The sequence below is a fragment of the Salmo salar genome, chromosome 01 (assembly GCF_965601325.2).
Source record: "Salmo salar chromosome 01, fSalSal1, whole genome shotgun sequence".
NCBI classification, from domain to species: Eukaryota; Metazoa; Chordata; class Actinopteri; order Salmoniformes; family Salmonidae; genus Salmo; species Salmo salar.
The window spans coordinates 31,204,501-31,227,194 of NC_138291.1; the positions used below are offsets into that span (position 1 = coordinate 31,204,501).

The 22,694-nt window shown below is 46.4% G+C and overlaps 1 protein-coding gene across 1 annotated transcript in view; it reads left to right on the forward strand.

The window, feature by feature from the left end:
* The window catches only part of syne2b (spectrin repeat containing, nuclear envelope 2b), a 153,001-nt gene that overhangs the window by 52,350 nt on the left and 77,957 nt on the right, over positions 1 to 22,694 (forward strand). The window contains exons 52-71 of the mRNA XM_082957505.1: positions 3,295 to 3,459; positions 3,666 to 4,013; positions 4,247 to 4,383; positions 4,749 to 4,878; positions 5,802 to 5,975; positions 6,069 to 9,188; positions 10,710 to 10,907; positions 11,179 to 11,334; positions 11,840 to 12,081; positions 12,254 to 14,330; positions 14,442 to 14,776; positions 14,940 to 15,084; positions 15,175 to 15,375; positions 15,623 to 15,882; positions 18,084 to 18,243; positions 20,041 to 20,196; positions 20,366 to 20,506; positions 20,624 to 20,800; positions 21,041 to 21,178; positions 21,364 to 21,549. Coding sequence (XP_082813631.1) covers positions 3,295 to 3,459; positions 3,666 to 4,013; positions 4,247 to 4,383; positions 4,749 to 4,878; positions 5,802 to 5,975; positions 6,069 to 9,188; positions 10,710 to 10,907; positions 11,179 to 11,334; positions 11,840 to 12,081; positions 12,254 to 14,330; positions 14,442 to 14,776; positions 14,940 to 15,084; positions 15,175 to 15,375; positions 15,623 to 15,882; positions 18,084 to 18,243; positions 20,041 to 20,196; positions 20,366 to 20,506; positions 20,624 to 20,800; positions 21,041 to 21,178; positions 21,364 to 21,549 — 8,646 coding nt within the window. The remainder of the gene's footprint in view (positions 1 to 3,294; positions 3,460 to 3,665; positions 4,014 to 4,246; positions 4,384 to 4,748; positions 4,879 to 5,801; positions 5,976 to 6,068; positions 9,189 to 10,709; positions 10,908 to 11,178; positions 11,335 to 11,839; positions 12,082 to 12,253; positions 14,331 to 14,441; positions 14,777 to 14,939; positions 15,085 to 15,174; positions 15,376 to 15,622; positions 15,883 to 18,083; positions 18,244 to 20,040; positions 20,197 to 20,365; positions 20,507 to 20,623; positions 20,801 to 21,040; positions 21,179 to 21,363; positions 21,550 to 22,694) is intronic.

The window sequence follows — 22,694 nt, forward strand, 5'->3', positions numbered from 1 at the left end:
ACTGTCCCGGAATTCGGCATAGTCTCTGGCTCATAATCACTCTCCCTCTCTGCCCCTTCAATCAGGTCCTGTCACTGGAATTTTTATATCCCAATGATAATAATTAACAATCAATAAGCCTTGACTAATTCCCAAGGTTTGTAAGACACTGGGTAAAGAATAATTAGGCAAGGACTTAGCTTTCTGCAAAAGGTCTGTACAGTTTATTCAGAGAACGTTCTGAGGTCCATTACACAAAGATGTTCATTTTATGCTCACTCCCCGCTTACGCACATACCTACACACAAACAATAGATATCCTACGCACATACATACACACGAACAGTAGGTGAATTGTATCCCTCCCCGGACTTCTCACCACTGTTAATCACTACCCAGCGCTGCCTGTTCCTTTCCCCCGAGATTAGGGGGACCTTGAAGGTTACACCCTGTTTTCTCCTAAGTCTCTCCAGGTCGGGTCAAACACATGTCTACGGTTCCCTTAGGCCCACTAACACACACAACTAACACACACACATTTCCCTTCCTCCCGGGTCTTCTACTAGACCTTATGGGACTTACGTTCAGTACTTTAATTATTCATTACATAACTATTAATTACTAATCAGTTACGTTTCAGGGATGGATTCTTTATTCATTTACCTTTATTATATAATTCCCTTATCAGGTCCTTAATATGGTCCCACCTACTCAACAGCCAGTGTAATCCCGTGGCGCGTTATTCAAATTCCTCAAAAATGCAAAAACTTCAATTTTTCAAACATATGACTATTTTACACCATTTTAAAGACAAGACTCTCGTTAATCTAACCACACTGTCCGATTTCAAAAAGGCTTTACAACGAAAGCAAAACATTAGATTATGTCAGCAGAGTACTCAGCCAGAAATAATCAGACACCCATTTTTCAAGCTAGCATATAATGTCACATAAACCCAAACCACAGCTAAATGTAGCACTAACCTTTGATGATCTTCATCAGATGACAACCCTAGGACATTATGTTATACAATACATGCATGTTTTGTTCAATCAAGTTCATATTTATATCAAAAACCAGCTTTTTACATTAGCATGTGACTGGCATGTGACTAGCATTCCCACCGAACACTGCCGGTGAATTTACTAAATTACTCACGATAAACGTTCACAAAAAGCATAACAATTATTTTAAGAATTATAGATACAGAACTCCTCTATGCACTCGATATGTCCGATTTTAAAATAGCTTTTCGGTGAAAGCACATTTTGCAATATTCTCAGTAGATAGCCCGGCATCACAGGGCTAGCTATTTAGACACCCAGCAAGTTTAGCACTCACCAAAGTCAGATTTACTATAAGAAAAATGTTATTACCTTTGCTGTCTTCGTCAGAATGCACTCCCAGGACTTCTACTTCAATAACAAATGTTGGTTTGGTTCAAAATAATCCATAGTTATATCCAAACAGCGGCATTTTGTTCGTGCGTTCAAGACACTATCCGAAAGGGTAAATAAGGGTGACGAGCATGGCGCATTCGTGACAAAAAATGTCAAAATATTCCATTACCGTACTTCGAAGCATGTCAACCGCTGTTTAAAATCAATTTTTATGCCATTTTTCTCATAAAAAAAGCGATAATATTCCGACTGGGAATCTGCGTTTAGGTAAACAGACGAAAGAAAATAAAGAATTCGGTCGACTCGGGCACGCGCCTAAGCCCATAGTACTCTGATCGGCCACTTGCCAAACGCGATAAAGTGTTTCAGCCAGAGGCTGCCTCGATATCGTTCAGCTTTTTCCCGGGCTCTGAGAGCCTATGGGAGCCGTAGGAAGTGTCACGTTATTGCAAAGATCCTCAGTCTTCAATAAAAAGAGCCAAGATGAAACACAACTTGTCAGACAGGCCACTTCCTGCATGGAATCTTCTCAGGTTTTGGCCTGCCATATGAGTTCTGTTATACTCACAGACACCATTCAAACAGTTTTAGAAACTTTAGGGTGTTTTCTATCCAAAGCGAATAATTATATGCATATTCTAGTTACTGGGCAGGAGTAGTAACCAGATTAAATCGGGTACGTTTTTTATCCGGCCGTGTCAATACTGCCCCCTAGCCCTAACAGGTTAAGAGAGCACAAACAATAATCAGTCAATTGGCCTCAGGTGAGCTCGTCAGTAGTGCCTGTACTGCGGCCCACCTCCAGGAGAGGGTGCAGTCGGACCACTTGATCCGGCTGATCCCTCACATTTGTTTAAGCATCTTTGGCAGTGATTACAGCCTTGAGTCTTCTTGAGTATGATGCTACAAGCTTGGCACATCTGTATTTTGGGGAGTTTCTCCCATTCTTCTCTGCAGACCCTCTCAAGCTCTGTCAGGTTGGATTGGTAATGTCGCTGCACAGCTATTTTCAGGTATCTCCAGAAATGTTCGATTGGGTTCAAGTCCGGGCTCTGGCTGGGCAACTCAAGGACATCCAGAGAGTTGTCCCAAAGCCACTCCTGAGTTGTCTTGTCTGTGTGCTTAGGGTTTTTGTCCTGTTTGAAGATGAACCTTCGCCCCAGTCTCAGGTCCTGAGTGCTCTGGAGCAGGTTTTCATCAAGAATCTCACTGTACTTTGCTCTGTTCATCTTTTGCTCGATCCTGACTAGTCTTCCAGTCCCTGCTGCTGAAATCATCCCCACATAATGAGGCTGCCACCACCATGCTTCACCTTAGGGATAGTGCCAGGTTTCCGCCAGATGTGACACTTGGCATTCAGGCTAAAGAGTTCAATCTTGGTTTCATCAGACCAGAGAATCTTGTTTCTCATGGTCAGAGTCCTTTAGGTGCCTTTTGGGAAACTCCAAGCATGCTGTCATGTGACTTTTACTGAGGAGTGGTTCCCGTCTGGTCACTCTACCATAAAGACCTGATTGGTAGAGTGCTGCAGAGACGGTTGCCCTTCTTGAAGGTTCCCCCATTTCCACAGAGGAACACTGGAGCTCTGTCAGAGTGACCATCGGGTTCTTGGTCACCTCCCTGACCAAGGCCCTTCTCCCCCAATTGCTCAATCTCATAGCAAAGTGTCTGAATACTTATGTAAAAATATTCTACAAACCCGTTTTTGCTTTGTCATTATGGGGTATGGTGTGTAGCTTGATGAGGGAAAAAATGTATTTAATTAATTTTAGAATAAGGCACTGTATATTGTATAGAAATTGTTATAATTGTAATTTTCCTCTTGGAATCAGTGCCCATTGAAAGACGTGTTGGTAATTATAATGTAATTAATGTAATTATAATGTGTGTGTTTGTGTGTGTATGTGTGTTCCAGGAGGCCTGTGTGAGGATGGAGGAGGGCATCCACATGGAGAGGCACTGTGCCCAGCTAGTGGAACAGCATGGGGCAGCCCAGGACTGGCTGAGGGAGCATGTGAAGGGTCTGGGCCCGCAGCCCACAGACAGACAGGCTCTACACAGCTACGCCAACACCCTGAAGGTTAGTTACAGGAGCATGGAAAAGAGCATGAAAGAACAGCATTGTATTGCAATGAAACATGCCATTTGCTATTAGCTTATTTGTGCGTCGCAAAATATGTCATACTTTTGTTTTACTATATGTGTTTCAGGACAGCTTGTTAAGGCCATATTGTCCATATTGCTAGTCTGAGGGTTGTAAATACTGTATGTGCCCTCCTCCCCCAGGCCCTGCTCCAGACTGTCGACAGGGAGGAGAGGGAGATGAGGGAGCTGGACGCAATCCGAGACACCCTGCTGAGCCGCTGCACCCCTGCCGGTCGGGATACCCTGACCCTGGAGGTCAGCCACCTCCAGGACCTCCTCACTTCTTCTGAGAGAGAGATGAGGGAAAGGCTGGCAGGCTGCGAGGCCCAGCTGAAGGAGCTGGATGCGAAGATGGCCAAGAAGGCCCAGGGCCTGAGGGAGAGGGCCAAAGCACTGCAGTGGGAGCTCCGTTCTCTGGACCAGGCCCTGAGCTACAGCGAGCCACACCCCAACATAGCCCAGCTCCAGCAGCACTGGCACAGCCTCAAGGTACCTCCGCTGCTTCAAATGACTCTGCTCTGTTTGGCACTGTACTACTGCCCTGGATCAATGCATGATCATTTAGTTCCCATATTAAGATATTTCTTTTTAAACAACTTAAAAGAATCAATGTACACAATCTGTGGGAAATTTGCAACAAAGTAAATACAAATCAATTATAGTTCTATATCGCTCAGAGACTCTAACCTGAGTTTTACACTTGTGATTTCTGCACCCTTTAGAACTGCGAGAGGTCGTTGGAGGGGTTAGGGCTTAAAGTTCATGACCTGCGTCAGGCTGCCAGATCTGCATCCACAGAGGAGGACCTTCCCGCTGAAGTCATCTCCATAATGGAGTTACTGAGCCAGCAGCACGACAGGTACTAGACTTGGCATCCCAAACATTCAGCTCATTTATCAAACTGTGCAGTGCACAGAACCTCTTCCTGTTGCTCTCCAAGTTTAAACTCAGCTGGCTCTCTTCCATTTCAATTTCAGTTTTAATTGTTATTACTCCCTTATATCATAGATAACGGAACATGCTGATCTTTCTTTGTAGTTTGAGGGGTAGCAAGTTGCAAAAGATAGAGACATGGAATTCTTATATACATGAGTAGCTGGGATGTTTAGTATAGTAGCTATTAACTAATCTAAGAGATTGTATCAGCTTGTACATATGAATATCCTGTCAGTGTGCTGATGCTATTCTCTCTCTCTCTCTCTCTCACTCTCACTCTGTGTGTAGTCTGAAGACCAGGTTGGGTGAGAGGCAGAGCTGCTGCACTGAGAACACAGCTCACTGCCTCACAGCCTCTGTTCAGCTTCTGCAGCAGTGGAACCACTCCTCACACACACGGACAGCCCCCTCCATCCAGGTTATAGCACAGGCCTCTCAATCAAACAGAATGAATGTTGATATGATGAAGTTTAAAGTCTTCAATATATCTAAATCGATATTTAATTCGGTTTGTGTCAGCTTTTGTACTTTCATTGCACAATCTAGTTTTATGAGCATCACATGCAATACAATTGAAAGTTTCCCAGTAATGTTGGTGTCAATATCGGGTGTATGAGAGGCGAAGTCAGGTGCAGGAGAGAAGCGAAATATAACCAAGCGCACTTTATTATAGTTCCAAAATACGAGAGCATTACATAAATATAAATGCGCTCAAAACCACGGAACATAACCAAAGTAAAGCGCGTAAATCAAACACCACGAAAACATGAAACAATTACACACAAAACATGATGGGAAACAGAGGGTTAAATACAAGTAGATTGATTGGGGAAATGAAAACCAGGTGTGTATGGAAACAAGACAAGACAAATGGATATATGAAAAATGGAGCGGCGATGGCTAGAAAGCCAGTGACGTCGATCGCGGAACTTCACCCGAACAAGGAGAGGAGCCGACTTCGGCGGAAGTCGTGACAGTTAGCTACCTGGGTATTGGGAGCAAATTATTGGAACTGTAGAGGGAACACAATATTCCTGTATGCCATGCTGAAGTAATTGCCAGGGTGCATAAGTGTGTCGATGTTTTGAATTTGGTCATTATTTCCAATTATTACAGGAACATTATCAAGGACTTTATTTAGTGCCTATGGGTACATCCTGTAATACGTGACGTAGGTCCACTCACTGTGGTCCATTTGCTAGATTGTTGAAACAACATGAATCAGAGCTAGTGAGGTCAGGGATATAAACTATTCCAAGAACTCAGAGTTTTTGAGTAAACATGGAAACACTCATCACTCACTGATGGTAGAACATGTGACAGTGGTTCTTCCTGCTTCAGGCTGCATTAGAGGAGGGTGTGCAGTTCCAAAAGGCCCTGAAGGAGGTGCTGTCTCACAGACAGTTCCTGGTGGACTGCCTGAAGCCTGACCAAGCAGACAGACTGGAGAAAGACACCACTGCAACACTCAGGGATGCAGACACACACAGCACCTTTCTCACCAAGACTCTGAAAGTGAGAACTTTACCGATCCCCAACCAGCCCATTGTTAAACTGCTTAATGCAACAACATTTTGTATTCATATTTTCTCTCCTTTTCCCTCCCAGGATGTAGCTGAGAAGAGTAAACAGACAATAGATGTGACTCAGCCCGTTGTTGTCACCTCAGTCCAGACAGAAGACAAACCAGCCGCACCACCTAGGAGGACAGCCAAGACCAAGCAGACTCCCACCCAGGAGAGTCAGCAAGCTACACCACAGTTGCTTCTCCATATCACAGAGAAAAACATACCACAACCACTCCCCCCTGTCACAGAGAAAATCATACCAGTCAAACAAGAGTCTTCAGCTGCCACTACCATGGCGCGTACTGAAGCCCCAAGTTCAGGGTCTGTCATGACACCAGAACCGGCAAAGGAGAATAAAACTGCTGTCACACAGGTGCCAAAAGCTGCAGTAGAGTCTAAACAGAGCATGATAGTGACCACTCGATCGGTTGAAACCCTGAAGACGGACATAACTTCCACCACCATCCAAATACAAGATACCAAGAGTCGAGCTGCTGAGACCCTGATAACAGAAAGAACTGTAGTCAAGGAGCATGGTGATACTCATGTCACAAGAGTAGAGACTACCACTGTGAAGACGGTTAGTCAGGCAACTGACCAGATAGACCAGGGCCTTGATCAGGAGACATCTTTGACGGACGCCCTACGCTCACAGCATGCTTACATTGACTCTGAAAAACAACGTAGTCATGACGACACACAAGTAAAACAAGCTCATGTCCCTGACACAAAAAAACAAGTATGTTATGATGTCGACACACCGCAGCCACTAGAGAAGAAAGTGTCCTCGGTCATTCTGGACACTGACACTCTGTATGTGCAGAAACCAGAGATGTGGCCACTGATGAGCAGTGACACCGCACTTATCATATCCTCCGGAGCAGTAGTGCTTGATACTGAGAAAATGGACTCGGACACTAAGTCCACCAGTTCTGGATATCCAGGAACAAAGTCCATCAGTCCATCCAGTCGCAATCCACAGCAGACAGAATCACAGAACTCCACTGTAAGGCCCAATGAACACCCTGAGCATAGGCTTCCTCAGTCCCAGCCGGACAGAGCTGTGGAGAACAAGGTCAAGTATAACACTGAGGAGTTATGGAAGGACAGCAAGACTGAGACTGAACAACGAGACCTTATACTGGACTTGCCTGATGTGGCTCAGCCCACTGCTGTTGCCTCTGTCCAGACAGGAGTCAAAGCACCACCCCCGTCCACACCACCTCGTAACAAGAGAAAAGCCAAGAGCCAGCAGGCCCAGCCCTCTGACACACAGCTTGAGAGAGCGTTGGAGAACAGGGTCAAGTATAACACTGAGGAATTATGGAAGGACAGCAAGGCTGAGACTGAACAACGATACATTGTACTGGACCTGCCCACAGTGAGCGATGTGGCTGTACCTCCTGCTGTCTCCTCAACCCAGACAGAGGACAAAGCTAAAGCACCATCCACACCGCCTCGTACTAAGAAGACAGCCAAGAGCCAGCAGACCCAGCCCTCTGACACACAGCCTGAGAGAGTTGTGGAGGACAGTGTCAAGTATAACACTGAGGAATTAATGAAGGACAGCAAGGCTGAGACTGAACAGCGATACATTGTACTGGACCTGCCCACGGTGAGTGATGTCCAGAAAGAGCCTGTACCTCCTGCTGTCACTTCAATCCAGACAGAAGACAAAGCTAAAGCACCATCCACACGGCCTCGTACTATGAAGACAGCCAAGAGCCAACAGGCTACAACCCAGGCCCTTCTACCCCAGGCCTCTGACACACAGCCTGCTGTGGAGAACAAAGACAAGGATAACACTGAGGAGTTATGGAAGGACAGCAAGGATGACACTGAACAACGGTACATTGTACTGGACCTGCCCACAGTGAGTGATGTCCATAAAGAGCCTGTTGCTACTGCTGTCACTTCAATCCAGACAGAAGACAAAGCTAAAGCACCATCCACACCGCCTCGTACCAAGAAGACAGCCAAGAGCCAGCAGACCCAGCCCTCTGACACACAGCCTGAGAGAGTTGTGGAGGACAGTGTCAAGTATAACACTGAGGTGTTATGGAAGGACAGAAAGGATGACACTGAACAACGATACATTGTACTGGACCTGCCCACAGTGAGAAATGTGGCTGTACCTCCTGCTGTCACCTCAACCCAGACAGAGGACAAAGCAAAAGCACCATCCACACCGCCTCGTACTATGAAGACAGCCAAGAGCCAGCAGGCTACAACCCAGGCCCTTCTACTCCAGGCCTCTGACACACAGCCTGACACAGTTGTGGAGAACAGGGTCAAGTATAACATTGAAGAGTTATGGAAGGACAGCAAGACTGAGACTGAACAGCGGTATATTGTACCGGACCTGCCCACAGTGAGTGATGTCCAGAAAGAGCCTGTTGGGAAAGAGGACAAACCAAAAGCACCAACTCAACCAGCACCTTCCACATCACCCCTGGCCTCTGAGATAAGTAAACAGAAGGCCGATGTGGCTGTACCTCTTGCTGTCACCTCTATCCAGACACAAATCGAACCAACAGCACCAGTACCATCCACACTGCCTCGGACCAAGAAGACAGCCAAGAGCCAACAGGCTCCCACCCAGGAGAGTCAGCAAGCTAAGCCACTGTCACACACCCCTGTCAAAGAGAAAACAATACCAGTCAAACAAGAAGCTTCAGCTCTGACTAAACCGGAGAGCAAGGTAATCGGTTCTGATCAACCCAGTCAAACAAAGACACACGTCACTAAGACAGTGCAGTCAGAGAAAGCAGAGACAGTGTGGACTGAAATTGACATATCTCAGGCAGAGGTTAGCAAAGCATGCTTACCACAGACTCAACCAGAACCCTCCAAAGCAACGAGTGACAGAGCTATTGAGGTTGAGGGCAAAGGGACCTGGGAAGAGAATGCTAAAGAGTGGAGAAGTGAACATGACCAATGTGAGGCGCAAGAAAGTCTGACCGAACCAAAGGTGAAGTTGGAGGCTACTGCCCAACCAGACAGAAAACAGTCAGCTAAAATCGAAAGTGAGAGTCAGTCAGTGAGTGAAAAACAGCCAAAGAGAGATGCTGCCCAAACAATCAAGCAACATGGAACTACAGCTGCAATTGAGAACACCCGAAAAGAAGACAGGGAGAGCAGCACTGAAGGCCAGCCAGAGGTAAGTGTGGCCAAATTAGACAAACAACAGACAGATGAAGAGGAGCGAAAGAGGAAGGAGCTCAAGGAGGGACCAGGGCCCAGATTCATAAAGCCTTCTGCCATTTTTTCCTTAACTATAGACTTAAGAAGAAAATTAAGCAAAGTTCCTGTTCTTGAACATTTTCTTGCATTATTTATGTTTCTCCATAAGAAAAAAGTTAAGAAGAAATTAGATTCTTGAAAATAACGTTATTGGAAATGTTGTTAATTCCAAGATGGCTAAACCCTTAAACTTAGGGCAGTGAGAGAAAAAGCTCAGGAAAGCAATTGAACATATTTAATTCACTCACAAACTTCATCTGAAAGTGTCAGTATTGATTATTTTAAACCTAAGAACATGTTTTAGAACAGTCATCTCAGTAAGAAATATGCTAACATGATTGCCATTGCTAGCTAGATAGCTAGCTAAAACAGTTGCCTAGCAACAATCTTAAGAAGATTTGCTTCTTAAGTTTTTGCATTAGAAGTGTTTTGGGAATCTGCGCCCAGGCCCTGTTGCTATGGCAACAGAGAGCACAGAGAGGGCAAAGCCAGATGGCAGTGACTTGCCACAGGTGAGTCCATCGCTCGCTCACTCACTCAAAGCTGTAAAATACCCCCATGTTTCTTTTGAGAAATTGTGGGGTTCTATCTCCAGGCTCTGTAATATGAGCTGTATAAGCGAGACAGGCTTGATTCTAGTCTGATTTATCTCTGGGGTTCTGTGGCACATTGTTCTAAAGGACAGAATATTTTGATTGCCCCTGTACCTCAGAGTAGCTAGGAGGGTTAGAGGTCTTACCTAGAGAGACAAAGAGACGGCAGAGTGAGAGAAATAGTTGGAGGGATGAGAGTGAATACAGTGAGTGACTTTGCTTCAGGGAAGTAATGCTATAGTCAAAATTGTATTCAAACCACCACTTTTGCATGCCTCTAGGTGGTCATGAAAAAACACCTGTTCTTTTGTGTGTGTTTTAGCTTGTGTCTACAAAGAATGCTTAGTCTTCTGTTAATGACGTTGATAGATGTTGATAACTTTTGATAATGTTGATAATGTTAATATTTACTCCCTTGTAATGTTCTCACTCATAATGCAGCAAAGGACAACTACCCAAGGTACTTTTAGATGTTTTTTTAAAGAATACAATGTAGTCTGAACAAAGAACAAGGGCCTGTGCTGTCTTGACCATAGACTGTATATATATATATATATATATATAAGGTCTTTACCCGTGTTTGCACGGAACACACGGCTCCTGGACAGGAATGTGAGCCGCCCGCCTCATGATGTCACTCTCTAGGATGTCATAGGCAGAAAGACTAAACACTGATCCTGCCCACTCTAGTGTTCACTTCACTGCAGTGAGTGTTGTTGTGGGGAGTATTATTTTTCACCGCTTCCAACCGTGGTTTTTGACACCACAGGTTTGACGTAGGCTTTGGTGAATGCCTGGAAGCCCGCTATTCATTCACAGGTTAATTGTTATTTTGGTTTTCATAGCAGCAACAGGTGTGCAGCACAGAGGAGCCAGCAACTCCTGTTGAGGCAGCAGTCCCTGTTGTAAAGAAGGAGACTCTAACCCCAGACCCTTTTGTGAAGAAAGAGACCCCAGCTGCACCAGAAGGACCCACCATGCAGGACATCTTCACTGATATCCAGCGTCTGTCACAAACTGGACCAAAGAGCCTTCTCATTAAGGTACGCTCAAAGGTTACTGGGCAGAGTTGCGCATACACATTTTTGAGTTTGTGATCGTAAAGCTTTGTATTAGTGTTTGAAATGTGTCTGATATTTCAACGTTTGTGTGAGCAGTTATGCAATGTCATTGTCAGAACACTTAAAAAAATTGCCCTGGCAAGGAAAAAACATATTACAATAGCATGAATTATTAGTATCTCAATCTTTGTCGAAGCGCGCCACACTGTTCACTGTCCACATGGTCATACTGTCTCTTTGTGTGTAATCATAGATTAAACCTTGGGAGGACCCCATGAGGATTCTGAACACGTCTCTGGCTGACCTGCAGGCTCGTCTGAGCAGGCTGGTGGTCAGGGTACTGGGCTGCAGAAACCGCCCTGCAGACCTCAGCCCCGCAGCCATGGCTTTGCAGGTGGAGGAGGCCGAGGTGAGAGCGAGGCCAAAATAAACCACAACCCAACAGCAACGCACAACACACCAGAAAACCACAACAGCAAAGCACAACACACCAGAAAACCACAACAGCAACGCACAACACACCAGAAAACCACAACAGCAACGCACAACACACCAGAAAACCACAACAGCAACGCACAACACACCAGAAAACCACAACAGCAACGCACAACACACCAGAAAACCACAACAGCAACGCACAACACACCAGAAAACCACAACAGCAACGCACAACACACCAGAAAACCACAACAGCAACGCACAACACACCAGAAAACCACAACAGCAACGCACAACACACCAGAAAACCACAACATAATCCACAGTACAGTTCACAATAGTAACCCATTTAAATGTCAACACAGAGGTTGATATTTAAGTTATAAGCTATTCAAGTCTGTCCTAGTGAGTCAGTTGATCATTATTCCTAGAGTGAACATGCTACTGAGTGTGTGTTTTGTATGTTGTGGTTCCAGGAGTGCAGACAGGCTGCTCAGACCCAGGTGTCTGTGTTCTCCCAGCCCAGAGAGGCTCAGACTGCAGACCGGGAGGCCTTTGAGCATGTGGAGAGCCAGTGGGGCGCAGCAGTGTGGGATGCCTCGGAAGCTGTCCACTGTAAGGAGGCCCAGCTGCAGCTGGTCACTGAGTTGGACAGGCAGACACAGACAGTCAAGGCCACTCTGGAGAAGCTGTCTGCAGAGCTGGAGGCCCTCACAATGTGAGTGTTGTCTCTGATGAATAGCTTTACTTTAGTTTTTATCAGTAAGAATATTAGGCATGTTCTAATTTCACAATACAATTTGACGGTCATACTGCCTAGTGAATAATGGAGAATATGTCTATAATGCTCAGGTTCTAAAAATAATGCCCCTCTACCATGCTGTGTGCAGATCTCCAGTGGAGAGCAGCTCAGCAGAAGCTGAGGAGCTACGTTCCTTTCTGCGGGGTATGGAGGAGGACAGGACCGTCATGGGAGAGCTGATCCTCACTCTCACCAAGCTGTCCCCCCACCTGAACCAGGCAAAACGAGCTGCTGCACAGATCCAGCAGATAGGCCTGCAGGAAGAGTGGAGGTCACTGGAGAGAGCTTCAGAGAAGACCCTGTACTGTGTCAATGGCTATGCCAGGGAAACCAGCAGCCTTCTCGCAGAGATCTCCTCTCTTCAGGAGCAACTGGAGGTCTTAGGAAAGGCTACAGGCTCACCCCATTCCACTACAATCCAGTGGGACAGCAAGAGGGCCCAGGAGCTGATGATGGTGAATGCTGAGCTGACTGCAGCTCAGCAGAAATACCTCTACCTGCAGCAGAGCTCAGAGGCTCTGGTCCACAGCTCCCAATGGGAGAAGGAGACGAAGCAGATAGAACAGGGGCTCCAACAGGTCAAGGAGCAGCTGGATCGTGTTGGAGAGCAGGTGTCCTCTCAGACCCCCAGCAGTGACAACCCTATCATGAATAAGATCCACAAGGTAATGATGGACGCTTTTGCCTGGGCCAAGCAGACGGAGAGCGACATCGAGGGCCGGAGGAGGAAGGTGGCCCTGCTCCCTGAGGAGGTCCATCGGCAGATCAAAGACCTGAAGAAGGTGCAGTGGGAGATGGCGGCCAAGCAGGCCCAGCTGGAGGCCCTGGTGGAGGAGGTGGAGGAGCTGCTCCCAGAGCTGGACCAGGCTGATGAGGTCCCCATGGTGCACTCCTCCCTGGTCAGCCTGGAGAGTCTGTCCAGGTCCACCACAGAGAAGCTAGCCAAGGCTGTGAAGGAGATGGAGTCAGGCCTGCAGACTAGAGAGAATATGTCAGAGCAGATAGCAGACCTGGACTCCTGGGTGGTGAGTCACCTCCATAGAGAAGCCTCCAGGAGGGGAGAGGGGGAGGGCCAGAGTACTAAAGACCTGGATCGCCGGGTCAGACAGATTCAGGAGACCCTGGTAGAGACGGAGAAACAGGCTGCTGTGTCCGAGGCTCTTCTCATGAGGAGCAGAGACATCGCCTCTGAGCTCAGCATCACAGAGAACTGCCGCCTCAATGAGAAACTCACAAACCTCCAGGAGGACATCAAGAGCATCATCAGCTATGAGAAAGCTAACCAGCAGGAGCTGGAGGAACTCCTTCAGACTCAAGACGCATCTAGGCAGAAGGTGACCACGGTGGAGAAGAGCCTGAGACAGATGCTGGTGGACCTAAACAGACACAGGTTCCCGGTCACAAGGGAGACTCTAAGCACCATTGAGCCGTTTAAACACATGATCGTGGAGCACAAGTGCCAGGTGGACAAGCTACAGCCCTTCATCCCTGAGGAGAAGAAACAAGAGCTGCTGTGTGTCATTTCCCAGTTGCACTGCAAAATGAGCACGCTGAATATGAAGGCCAAAGAACACGAGAGGTACCTAACCTTCAGGCAGTGTGTGGAGGAACTGCGGGAAAATGTGGAGGAGCAGGTCCTCCAGACCAAGGAGGAGAACAGGGGGAAAGAGGAGAGGTACACGACCGGTCAGGTCATCCTCACTCAGCTCCCTCTGATAAAGAGACTATGTGAGGAGGCTGCTGATGAGCTGCAGAGCATCTCCCAGGACCTCTATCCCTCACAGCTGACTGCAGAGCATGGGAGGCTTAAGCAGAACCTGGAGAGCTTCCAAACCTGGGAGATGACTGTGATCAACAACATCCAGATCCTGGAATGGGGCCTGCTGAAGGAGGTGCACCTCCAGTCAGAGCAGAGAGCTGTGCTGTCCTTCCTAAGGGACATCCAGCGGGAGCTGCAGCAACCATGCCAAGTGGAGCCCACAGAGGAAGCCGTCGACAAGGAGCACTGGAGGATTGTGACCCTGCGGATGACCGTGGAGTGCAGACTGAGGGTGTTGAAGATTCTAGAGCGCAAGAAAGGAACTAGGCAGCAGGATGGATCCCCGGAGTATAGTGACCTGATGGACCTGAAGAATGCAATCCTGAATGAATGTGACTTACGAATGGCAAGTTGTTTTGTTTTTGGTTGATTGTGTTTCAAAACCATATTAAATGCATGTTCTACTAATTTAAAAGGTAATTGACTATTCATGTAAAAAATTGTGATGATTTTTCAGGAGAGCATTTCCCAGGCACGGGATTCTTTGAGAGACTACACTGGAGCTGTGAGCGGTGCTGTCCGGTTCCTCCAGGAGGCTGAGGCCCTGCTCCATCCCTCATTAGCCCCAGTCGGAGGTTGCCTTGAGAGGCTGAGGGACATCCAGCAGGCCCTGGCCTCCATGGAGGAGCAGCTCCATTCCCATATAAGCCAGCTCCAGACCCTGGCCCTCCAGCATGACTACCTGAGCCCCCAGATGGTGGAGCGTCTACAGAGGGAGGTGCTGAGCCAGCTCCTGGTGCGGATGTCCACCCTCCAGGCGCAGGCCCAGCTCAAACTGGAGGCCCTGCAGAGGTAGACACTGTCTCTAAGAGTCAAGGGGCCTTAGATACAGTCATGATAGTGATATGATTGTAATACTCAACTGCCAAGTCAAGCCAACCTTCTAATGCTTAATGCCATTTGTAGTAGTCTTATTGATGTGACGCCTGATTGATATGTGGTTTGTGTTTGGTAGGTGTGCTGAGTATCACAGAAGGTATAGGAAGTGCCATGAGGAGATCTGCCAGGGTGTAAAGAGCGCAGAGACCCATCTCTCCTACTGTCACTCTCACAAAGTCAGCTCTGTCACTGACTGCACCGACCAGCAAGCTAAGCTAAAGGTATGGGGAAAGAATGCTAAACAAATTTTTCATAGCGTTAACATTACATTTTTTAAATTATTTTTTTACCCACCACTCTCTCCTTTACAGGCTCTGTCTGAGGAGGTGGACTCTGTAACTGGGCTTCTAAAGTGTTTGGGGGAGTGGTGCCCGGAGCAGGGTTGCCGTTGCAGCAGGGAGGGGGCGGTGAGCGCGCTCTGGAGGCAGGTGGCAAGACTGCAGCGTTGCACCTGCAATCTGAAGACTCACTCAAATCAGAGGGCAGACGAATGGAGTGATATTACAAAGAGCGTGAGTTACATGATAGATACTGGACACCTCTACCTCAATCTTAAAATAGCTATACATTTCCTAAAATGACTGAGTTGAAATTAAATTGTTTTCAACCCTGCGATATAAAATCTACCAACTCTTTAAGCCAATGATTGACACAATGTAGAGACCCCACTCTTCCCTACACACCCAGCGCAGAAAGTCAGGTTGGAAGCAGCCATTTTACAGACTGACTTATTCATTCCAATTCTTGTTATCCTTTCAGGTGGAGCGAGCATCCATCATGCTGGAGCAGGTGGAGGCTGAGCTGCCAGATAACTCCAGGGAGAAGGTGTGTGGGGAAGAGCTGCAGGTGCTGCTGTTGTACTGGGACCAGTACCAGGACAGGCTAGACTGTGAGCACCGAGCTCTCTCAGCTCTCGAGCTCCGTATTGCCAGACTGCTGGGCGTCCCCGCCCACCTGGAGCAGGCCCCGCCCACCCCGCTGTGTCAGCAGTTGCAGGTCATGCAGGACCGCTATGGCAGGTGAGAGGTCAACCACACTACAACAGACAGGACAGGAAACACATTGTTTGGTAGTGTTGTTTCAGGAGCTGAGCGTGTGGTGCCTCAAATATTACACTTAATTCCCACTTCTCAAAGACACAAATCCCCACAGCCGGCATATGGTATGAATTAACACCTATAGGCTTTAAGACAAGTGTTAAAAGCCAAACTTGTTGCATTGATGGTCATACCAATCAGTGTTTCTGTGGTAGTGCAGGGCATAGGTACTCAATCTCCCAGCGGCTCCACACATTCACACTTGGATGAGCATTCTGGGAAAAGTGGGTCGGAAAAGGGTTGCTGTGCCTCTCCACTCAGGGCAACAAGCGCAGAAAGATGCACACTCATACCCACTCAGTCATCCACAGCATACACACACATGCTTACCGTGTAGATCACAGACGCAGAGGTTGTGAAATACTGAAATACCTGAATTGAGATGATGCTCTGCATCCTGATTTTAGTGTCAGCTTTAGTTCCCAAAGGAAACTCTTTGCCTTATGAAGTCAAGGTAAGAGACTAGAGTTTTTTAAATGGACTATGTGTTATATTGGTTATGTACCATGCTAGCTGTTTTTGATTCACAGTGATATACAGAGCTTTCGAAAAGTTTTCAGATCCCTTGACTTTTTAAAAAATTTGTTACGCTACAGCCTTATTCTAAAATTGATTAAATTGTTTTTTTTCCTCATCAATCTACACACAATACCCCATAATGACAAAGCAAAAACAGGTTTTTAGAAAAATGAAATAATACATTTACATACAGTACTGTAAATATTCAGACCCTTTACTCAGTACTTTGTTGAAGCACCTTTGGCAACGATTACAGCACTGAGTCTTCTTGGCACACCTCTACTTGGGGAGTTTCTCCCATTCTTCTCTGCAGATGCTCTCAAGCTCTGTCAGTTTGGATGGGGAGCATTGCTGCACAGCTATTTTCAGGTCTCTCCAGAGATGTTTGATTGGGTTAAAGTCCGGGCTCTGACTGGAACACTCAAGGACATTCAGAGACTTGTCCCGAAGCCACTCCTGCGTCATCTTGGTTGTGTGCTTAGGGTCGTTGTCCTGTTGGAAGGTGAACATTCGCCCAAGCCTGAGGTCCTGAGTGCTCTGGAGCAGATTTTCATCAAGGATCTCTCTGTACTTTACACCGTTCATCTTTGCCTCGATCCTGACTAGTCTCCCAGTCCCTTCAGCTGAAAAACATCCCCACAGCATGATGCTGCTGCCACCATGCTTCACCGTAGGGATGGTGCCAGGTTTCCTCCAGACGTGATGCTTGGCATTCAGGCCAAAGAGTTCAATCTTGGTTTCATCATTCCAGAGAATCTTGTTTTAGATGCATTTTGGGAAACTCCAAGCAGGCTGCCATGTGCCTTTTACTGAGGAGTGGCTTCCGTCTGGCCACTCTACCGTAAAGGTGGAGTGCTGCAGAGATGGTTGTCCTTCTGGAAGGTTCTCCCATCTCCACAGAGGAACTCTAGATCTCTGTCAGAGTCACCTTCCTGACCAAGGCCTTTCTCCCCCGTTTGCTCAGTTTGGCCGGGTGGCCAGCTCTAGGAAGAGACTTGGTGGTTCCAAAATTCTTCCATTTAAGAATGATGGAGGCCACTGTGTTCTTGGGGACCTTCAATGCTGCAGACATTTGTTGGTACCCTTCCCCAGATCTGTGCCTCGGCACAATCCTGTCTCGGAGCTCTACGGACAATTCCTTCGACCTCATGGCTTGGTTTTTGCTCTGACATGCACTGTCAACTGTGGGACCTCATATAGACAGGTTGTGCCTTTCCAAATCATGTGCAATTAATTGAATTTACCACAGGTGGACTCCAATTAAGTTGTAGAAACATCTCAAGGATGATCAATGGAAACAGGATGCACCTGAGCTCAATTTCGAGTCTCATAGCAAAGGGTTTGAATACGTGTAAATAAGGTATTTCAGTTTTTTATTTTTAATACATTTTCAAAAATGTCTAAAACCTGTTTTCACTTTGTCATTATGGGGTACTGTGTGTAGACTGCTGAGGATTTTTTTTAAATCAATTTAGGAAAAGGCTGTATCATAACAAAATGTAGAGAAAGTCAAGGGGTCTGAATACTTTCCGAAGGCACTGTAACTAAGACTTTAGCCAGCTGTTTGGTGCACTATAGACCTGCCTGTCTGTTTGTGTCTACAGTCTGAAGGAGAAGAGCATGCTGGGGCGGTGTGTGGTGCGGACGGAGGTGGAGGAGAGGGACAAGGTGAGGGAGGAGCTGAGTGGGGTGAAGGCATGGCTGGTGGCTGCAGAAGACCGCCTCTCACAGCTGGAGCAGTGTCCCAGCACACATAAGCTACAGGTGGGTAAGCCTCTGTCTCACAACCCCTTAACATCACACAGTGTGGACATCACAATGTACCCATACACCCAGAGTGTAGTAATTTAGCAAATATTCTCAGCAGCATGCAGGAGTTAAGACAGCCAGATTGAAAGGTTCCACAGTTGAAGCATGGCATTTGGGGTCTTTGCTATTATCATCCACCTATTGAAGCATATGGTTGACTACAATTAGTAGAATTAATGACAAAATACTGTTTACTTGTCATTTTCAGTCATTTACTGTATTTTATGGAATTGTCCATATATTTTTTCATATTTAGTGTGTTGCTTATTGAGGTGGTTTTAGTTGTTTCTGTGTTCTTGACAAATTATAGCATAGCCTACTGTGAAGGCTACTATATTTCATAGGGATAAGTGCATAGTTGAGATTTGAACAACCCCCTCCCCTCTGAACAGTGATGCATGCGTAATGGGCTTCTAATGAGTAGGTATTTCCCATCCCTGTACCCACAACACAATGCTGTGTCTGTACTCTGCAAACAAAAATGACAAAGACAATATCTCCTCCAAATTGCACTGTTCACATTTTTATCTAATTTGAAATTCATAGAATGAATGATTTGAAGCTCAAGTTGAATGAAGTGGAAAGTGTCGTTGTGACTGTACTATGTATTTCCCTACTCTATCATTCCACCATGAACTGTATGTGGCTGATGGTTTTGAGTTTCACTGCTGAAAGGTCGTTGTAATGAAGGTCTTCAGTGAGACTGTTAGCTCAGTGAAAGAGTGCCCCAAAAAAGTGCCACATTTGAATTTAACCGTTGGCTGGGCCCTCATCCCTTTAGCTAGCTTGGTTTTATCAAGCTTTGTCTTGGTACTCAGTGGATGAGAGGGGACCAGTGTTAGTGTTGTCTAAAGACCTGAGTCTTGTCCAACATTTTCTCTATGTCTCCCCACCCCCCTCTACTCAGAGAGGGTCTATGAAAGGGCTCTAAAGCCCCCCCATACCTGCCTCTTTTTGTTCCACCTTGTAAGTGGATCCTCTTGGTGCATCTGTCCCAGTCTCAGACCAGCACTGATGTCACCTCCCTGACACACACACACACTCACACATGCACCTGCCTATGTGGCATTGCCCTGGTCCCTGTCTCAGAGCCAGGTTGTGCTGTATTTCATCTGCATCACTGGTCGTGTTTTTCCTATCGTCGTTTGATTTTCATGTTCAGTCTGTGGACTAGGACTGTGAATAGCCGCTCATTAGCTGTGTGCTGCTAGGTGGGAGGTGAAGAAGGTTCATGTTGAGTAGCTTCAGGAATGAAAGACTTAAAAAGAAAGCCTTTCTGAGCTAGTTAAACCAGCCCAGGAGAGAGAGAGAGGTGCGACATACTCGGCTGTACATTCTGTCTGGTAAGAGCTGGACCCTATGGAGGATGTGAATTAATCTATGAATGTGTATTAGTGTGTTTGTGACCTTGGAGACATAATGATGGCAGAGAGAGGGTATAGGCTGTAGAACAGTGGGGGCTGTTGAGGGGAGGACGGCTCATAATAATGGCTGGAACGCAGCGAATGGAATGGCATCAAACACATGGAAAGCCATGTGTTTGGTGTATTTGATTCCATTCCACCTATTCTACTTCAGCCATTACCACGAGCCGGATCCTCCCCAATTAAGGTGCCACCAACCTCCTGTGCTGTAGAATGAGGCTCGCTGAACTTTGTTTTTTCTCATCTCTCTTTCAATCTCTTGCTTTCTCTCTCTCTTATTCTCTCTCCATCTTTCTCTCTCTTTCCCTCCCTCTCTGTCTCTCCTCAGGAGGTTCACACCCAGCTGTGTACCCAGAAGGCCGTGCTGCAGCGCATCATGGAGGGTCTGAGGATGAAGTACTCGGACATGTACACCCTGGTTCCCGTGGAGATAGAGGGACCGCTACAGGAAGTTACACACTCACTGCAGGAAGTAGAGGAGAAGGTAAAGTAGCTGAAACCTTGAGGAAACCTTTACCTGTGCTTGTAGCATTGTAATGTGTCTATTTGTAAGGACCTCATTTGTATATTGGTATATTGCATTTTCTGTTAATGTCAAGAACAAGCTACATGTATTTCCACGACTTGTGTCTGACTGTCTTACTGCCCCCCAGGTAGGGGATGTAATGGAGAAGAGCGGTCCCCTGCACAGACTGGGAGCCAAGGTGTCTGAGATCAAGGCTGGTCTGGGATCAGTGCAGGATAAATTGCAGCAGAGAAGCCCCTCTCTATCAGAGGCAGAAAGCACACAGAAGGTGAGTGCTAAGATAGCAGATATGAGAACTGATCTAGGATCAGAGTTTACCAGGCTGATGTACATAGCAGAAAGAGACTGTGTTATCACATTTGATCGTGTGTGTGTGTGTGTGTAGCGTGTGTGGGACGAGCTGGACATGTGGCACTCCCGTGTGGCAGCGTTGGAGGTGGAGGTGCAGGATCTGGAGCAGGCTGAGGAGGCCCAGGTCCTCACAGAGAGCCTGACGGAGGCCCAGCTGCTCCACTCACACATGGCCAAGCAGGCAGAGCAGAGGACTGCCTTCCTCAGCAAGGTGAGGAACTACAACTCCCAGAACCCCCCTGGTTACTCTGACACATGTTCAGTTAACCCCTTGGGTAGTGTTAGCCCCTGTGTTTAATAGTGTGTGATAGATAGATCATATTTTAATTTGATGACGTCAGGGTTGACTTTTATTTGTGGATGATGATATCATAGCATGTCTGATGTTATGATTTTTCTATATGATTTTGTAGCTGATTTAATACTGACTATATGTTTGTGTTGGTTGCAGATCAGCACATGGTTACAGGAGCATGATGAGATGATCAACAGTTCCAACAGTTGGCTAACTGAGGCTCAGTCCTGGCTCACTGCTCCCTGTACCTACACTACAGCCAAAGATTTGGCCAGCTATGTCCATGCACTACAGGTCAGTGCAGCACAACTCTTACCCAAAACTTTTCCTACATTCACCCAACTCAAATGTACTACAATGAAGTGCACAACACAATTTGATTCATCACCGCATAACAAATGTTAAGGTTAGTCTATATTATCAGAATAATCATATGGTCTCCTGTAGATGTTACTGATCTCTATCCTTCTGTGTTGTAGATGGTGCTGGATGACTCGCAGCAGATCCGCATCACTCTGCAGGGCTTTGTGTCCGTGCTGAAGGAGATCTCCCTGGTGTGTGACATCACAGCGCAGCAGGAGCAGCTGGCCGAGGCTGACCGCCATGTGGCCGCTGTGCAGCAGGGCTTTGTGGCTCCGCTCTCCCAGCTAGACCATGCCGCCGCCGTGAGTCCACCTTTCTTTCTCCACTTTTCCTAATTTCTCCTCTTTCTTTCTCTCTCTTGCTCTCTCTCGCTCTCTCAATTCAATTTCAATTCAATTTAAGGGCTTTATTGGCATGGAAAACATATGTTAACATTGCCAAATCAAGTGAAGTAGATAATAAACAAAAGTGAAATAAACAATAAAAATTAACAGTGAACATTACACTCACAAAAGTTCCAAAAGAATAAAGACATTTCAAATGTCATATTATGTGCAAATAGTTAAAGTACAAAAGGGAAAATAAATAAACATAATTATGGGTTGTATTTACAATGGTGTTTGTTCTTCACTGGTTGCCATTTTCTTGTGGCAACAGGTCACAAATCTTGCTGACCTTGCTGTGGTATTTCACCCAGTAGATATGGGAGTTTATCAAAATTGGTGCTGTGATGACACACTGTGGTATTTCACCCAATAGATATGGGAGTTTATGAAAATTGGATTTGTTTTCGAATTCTTTATGGGTCTGTGTAATCTGAGGGAAATATGTGTCTCTGATATGGTCATACATTTTGCATGAGGTTAAAAATGCAGCTCAGTTTCCACCACATTTTGTAGGCAGTGTGCACATAGCCTGTCTTCTCTTGAGAGCCAGGTCTGTCTACGGCGGCCTTACTCAATAGCAAGGCTATGCTCACTGAGTCTGTACACAGTCAATGCTTTCCTTAAGTTTGGGTCAGTCACAGTGGTCAGGTATTCTGCCACTGTGTACTCTCTGTTTAGGGCCAAATAGCATTCTAGTTTGCTGTTTTTTTTGTTAATTCTTTCCAATGTGTCAAGTAATGATTTGGTCTAATTGTGTTGCTGTCCTGGGTCTCTGAGGTCTGTTTGTGTTTGTGAACAGAGCCCCAGGACCAGCTTGCTTAGGGGGCTCTTCTCCAAGTTCATCTCTCTCTGTAGGTGATGGGTTTGTTATGGAAGGTTTGGGAATCGCTTCCATTTAGGTGGTTGTAGAATTTAACGGCTCTCTTCTGGATTTTGATAATTAGTGGGTATTGGCCTAATTCTGCTCTGCATGCATTATTCTGTGTTTTATGTTGTACCCAGAGGATATTTTTGCAGAATTCTGCATTTTGTCAATTCTTGGTTGGTGAGTGGACCCCAGA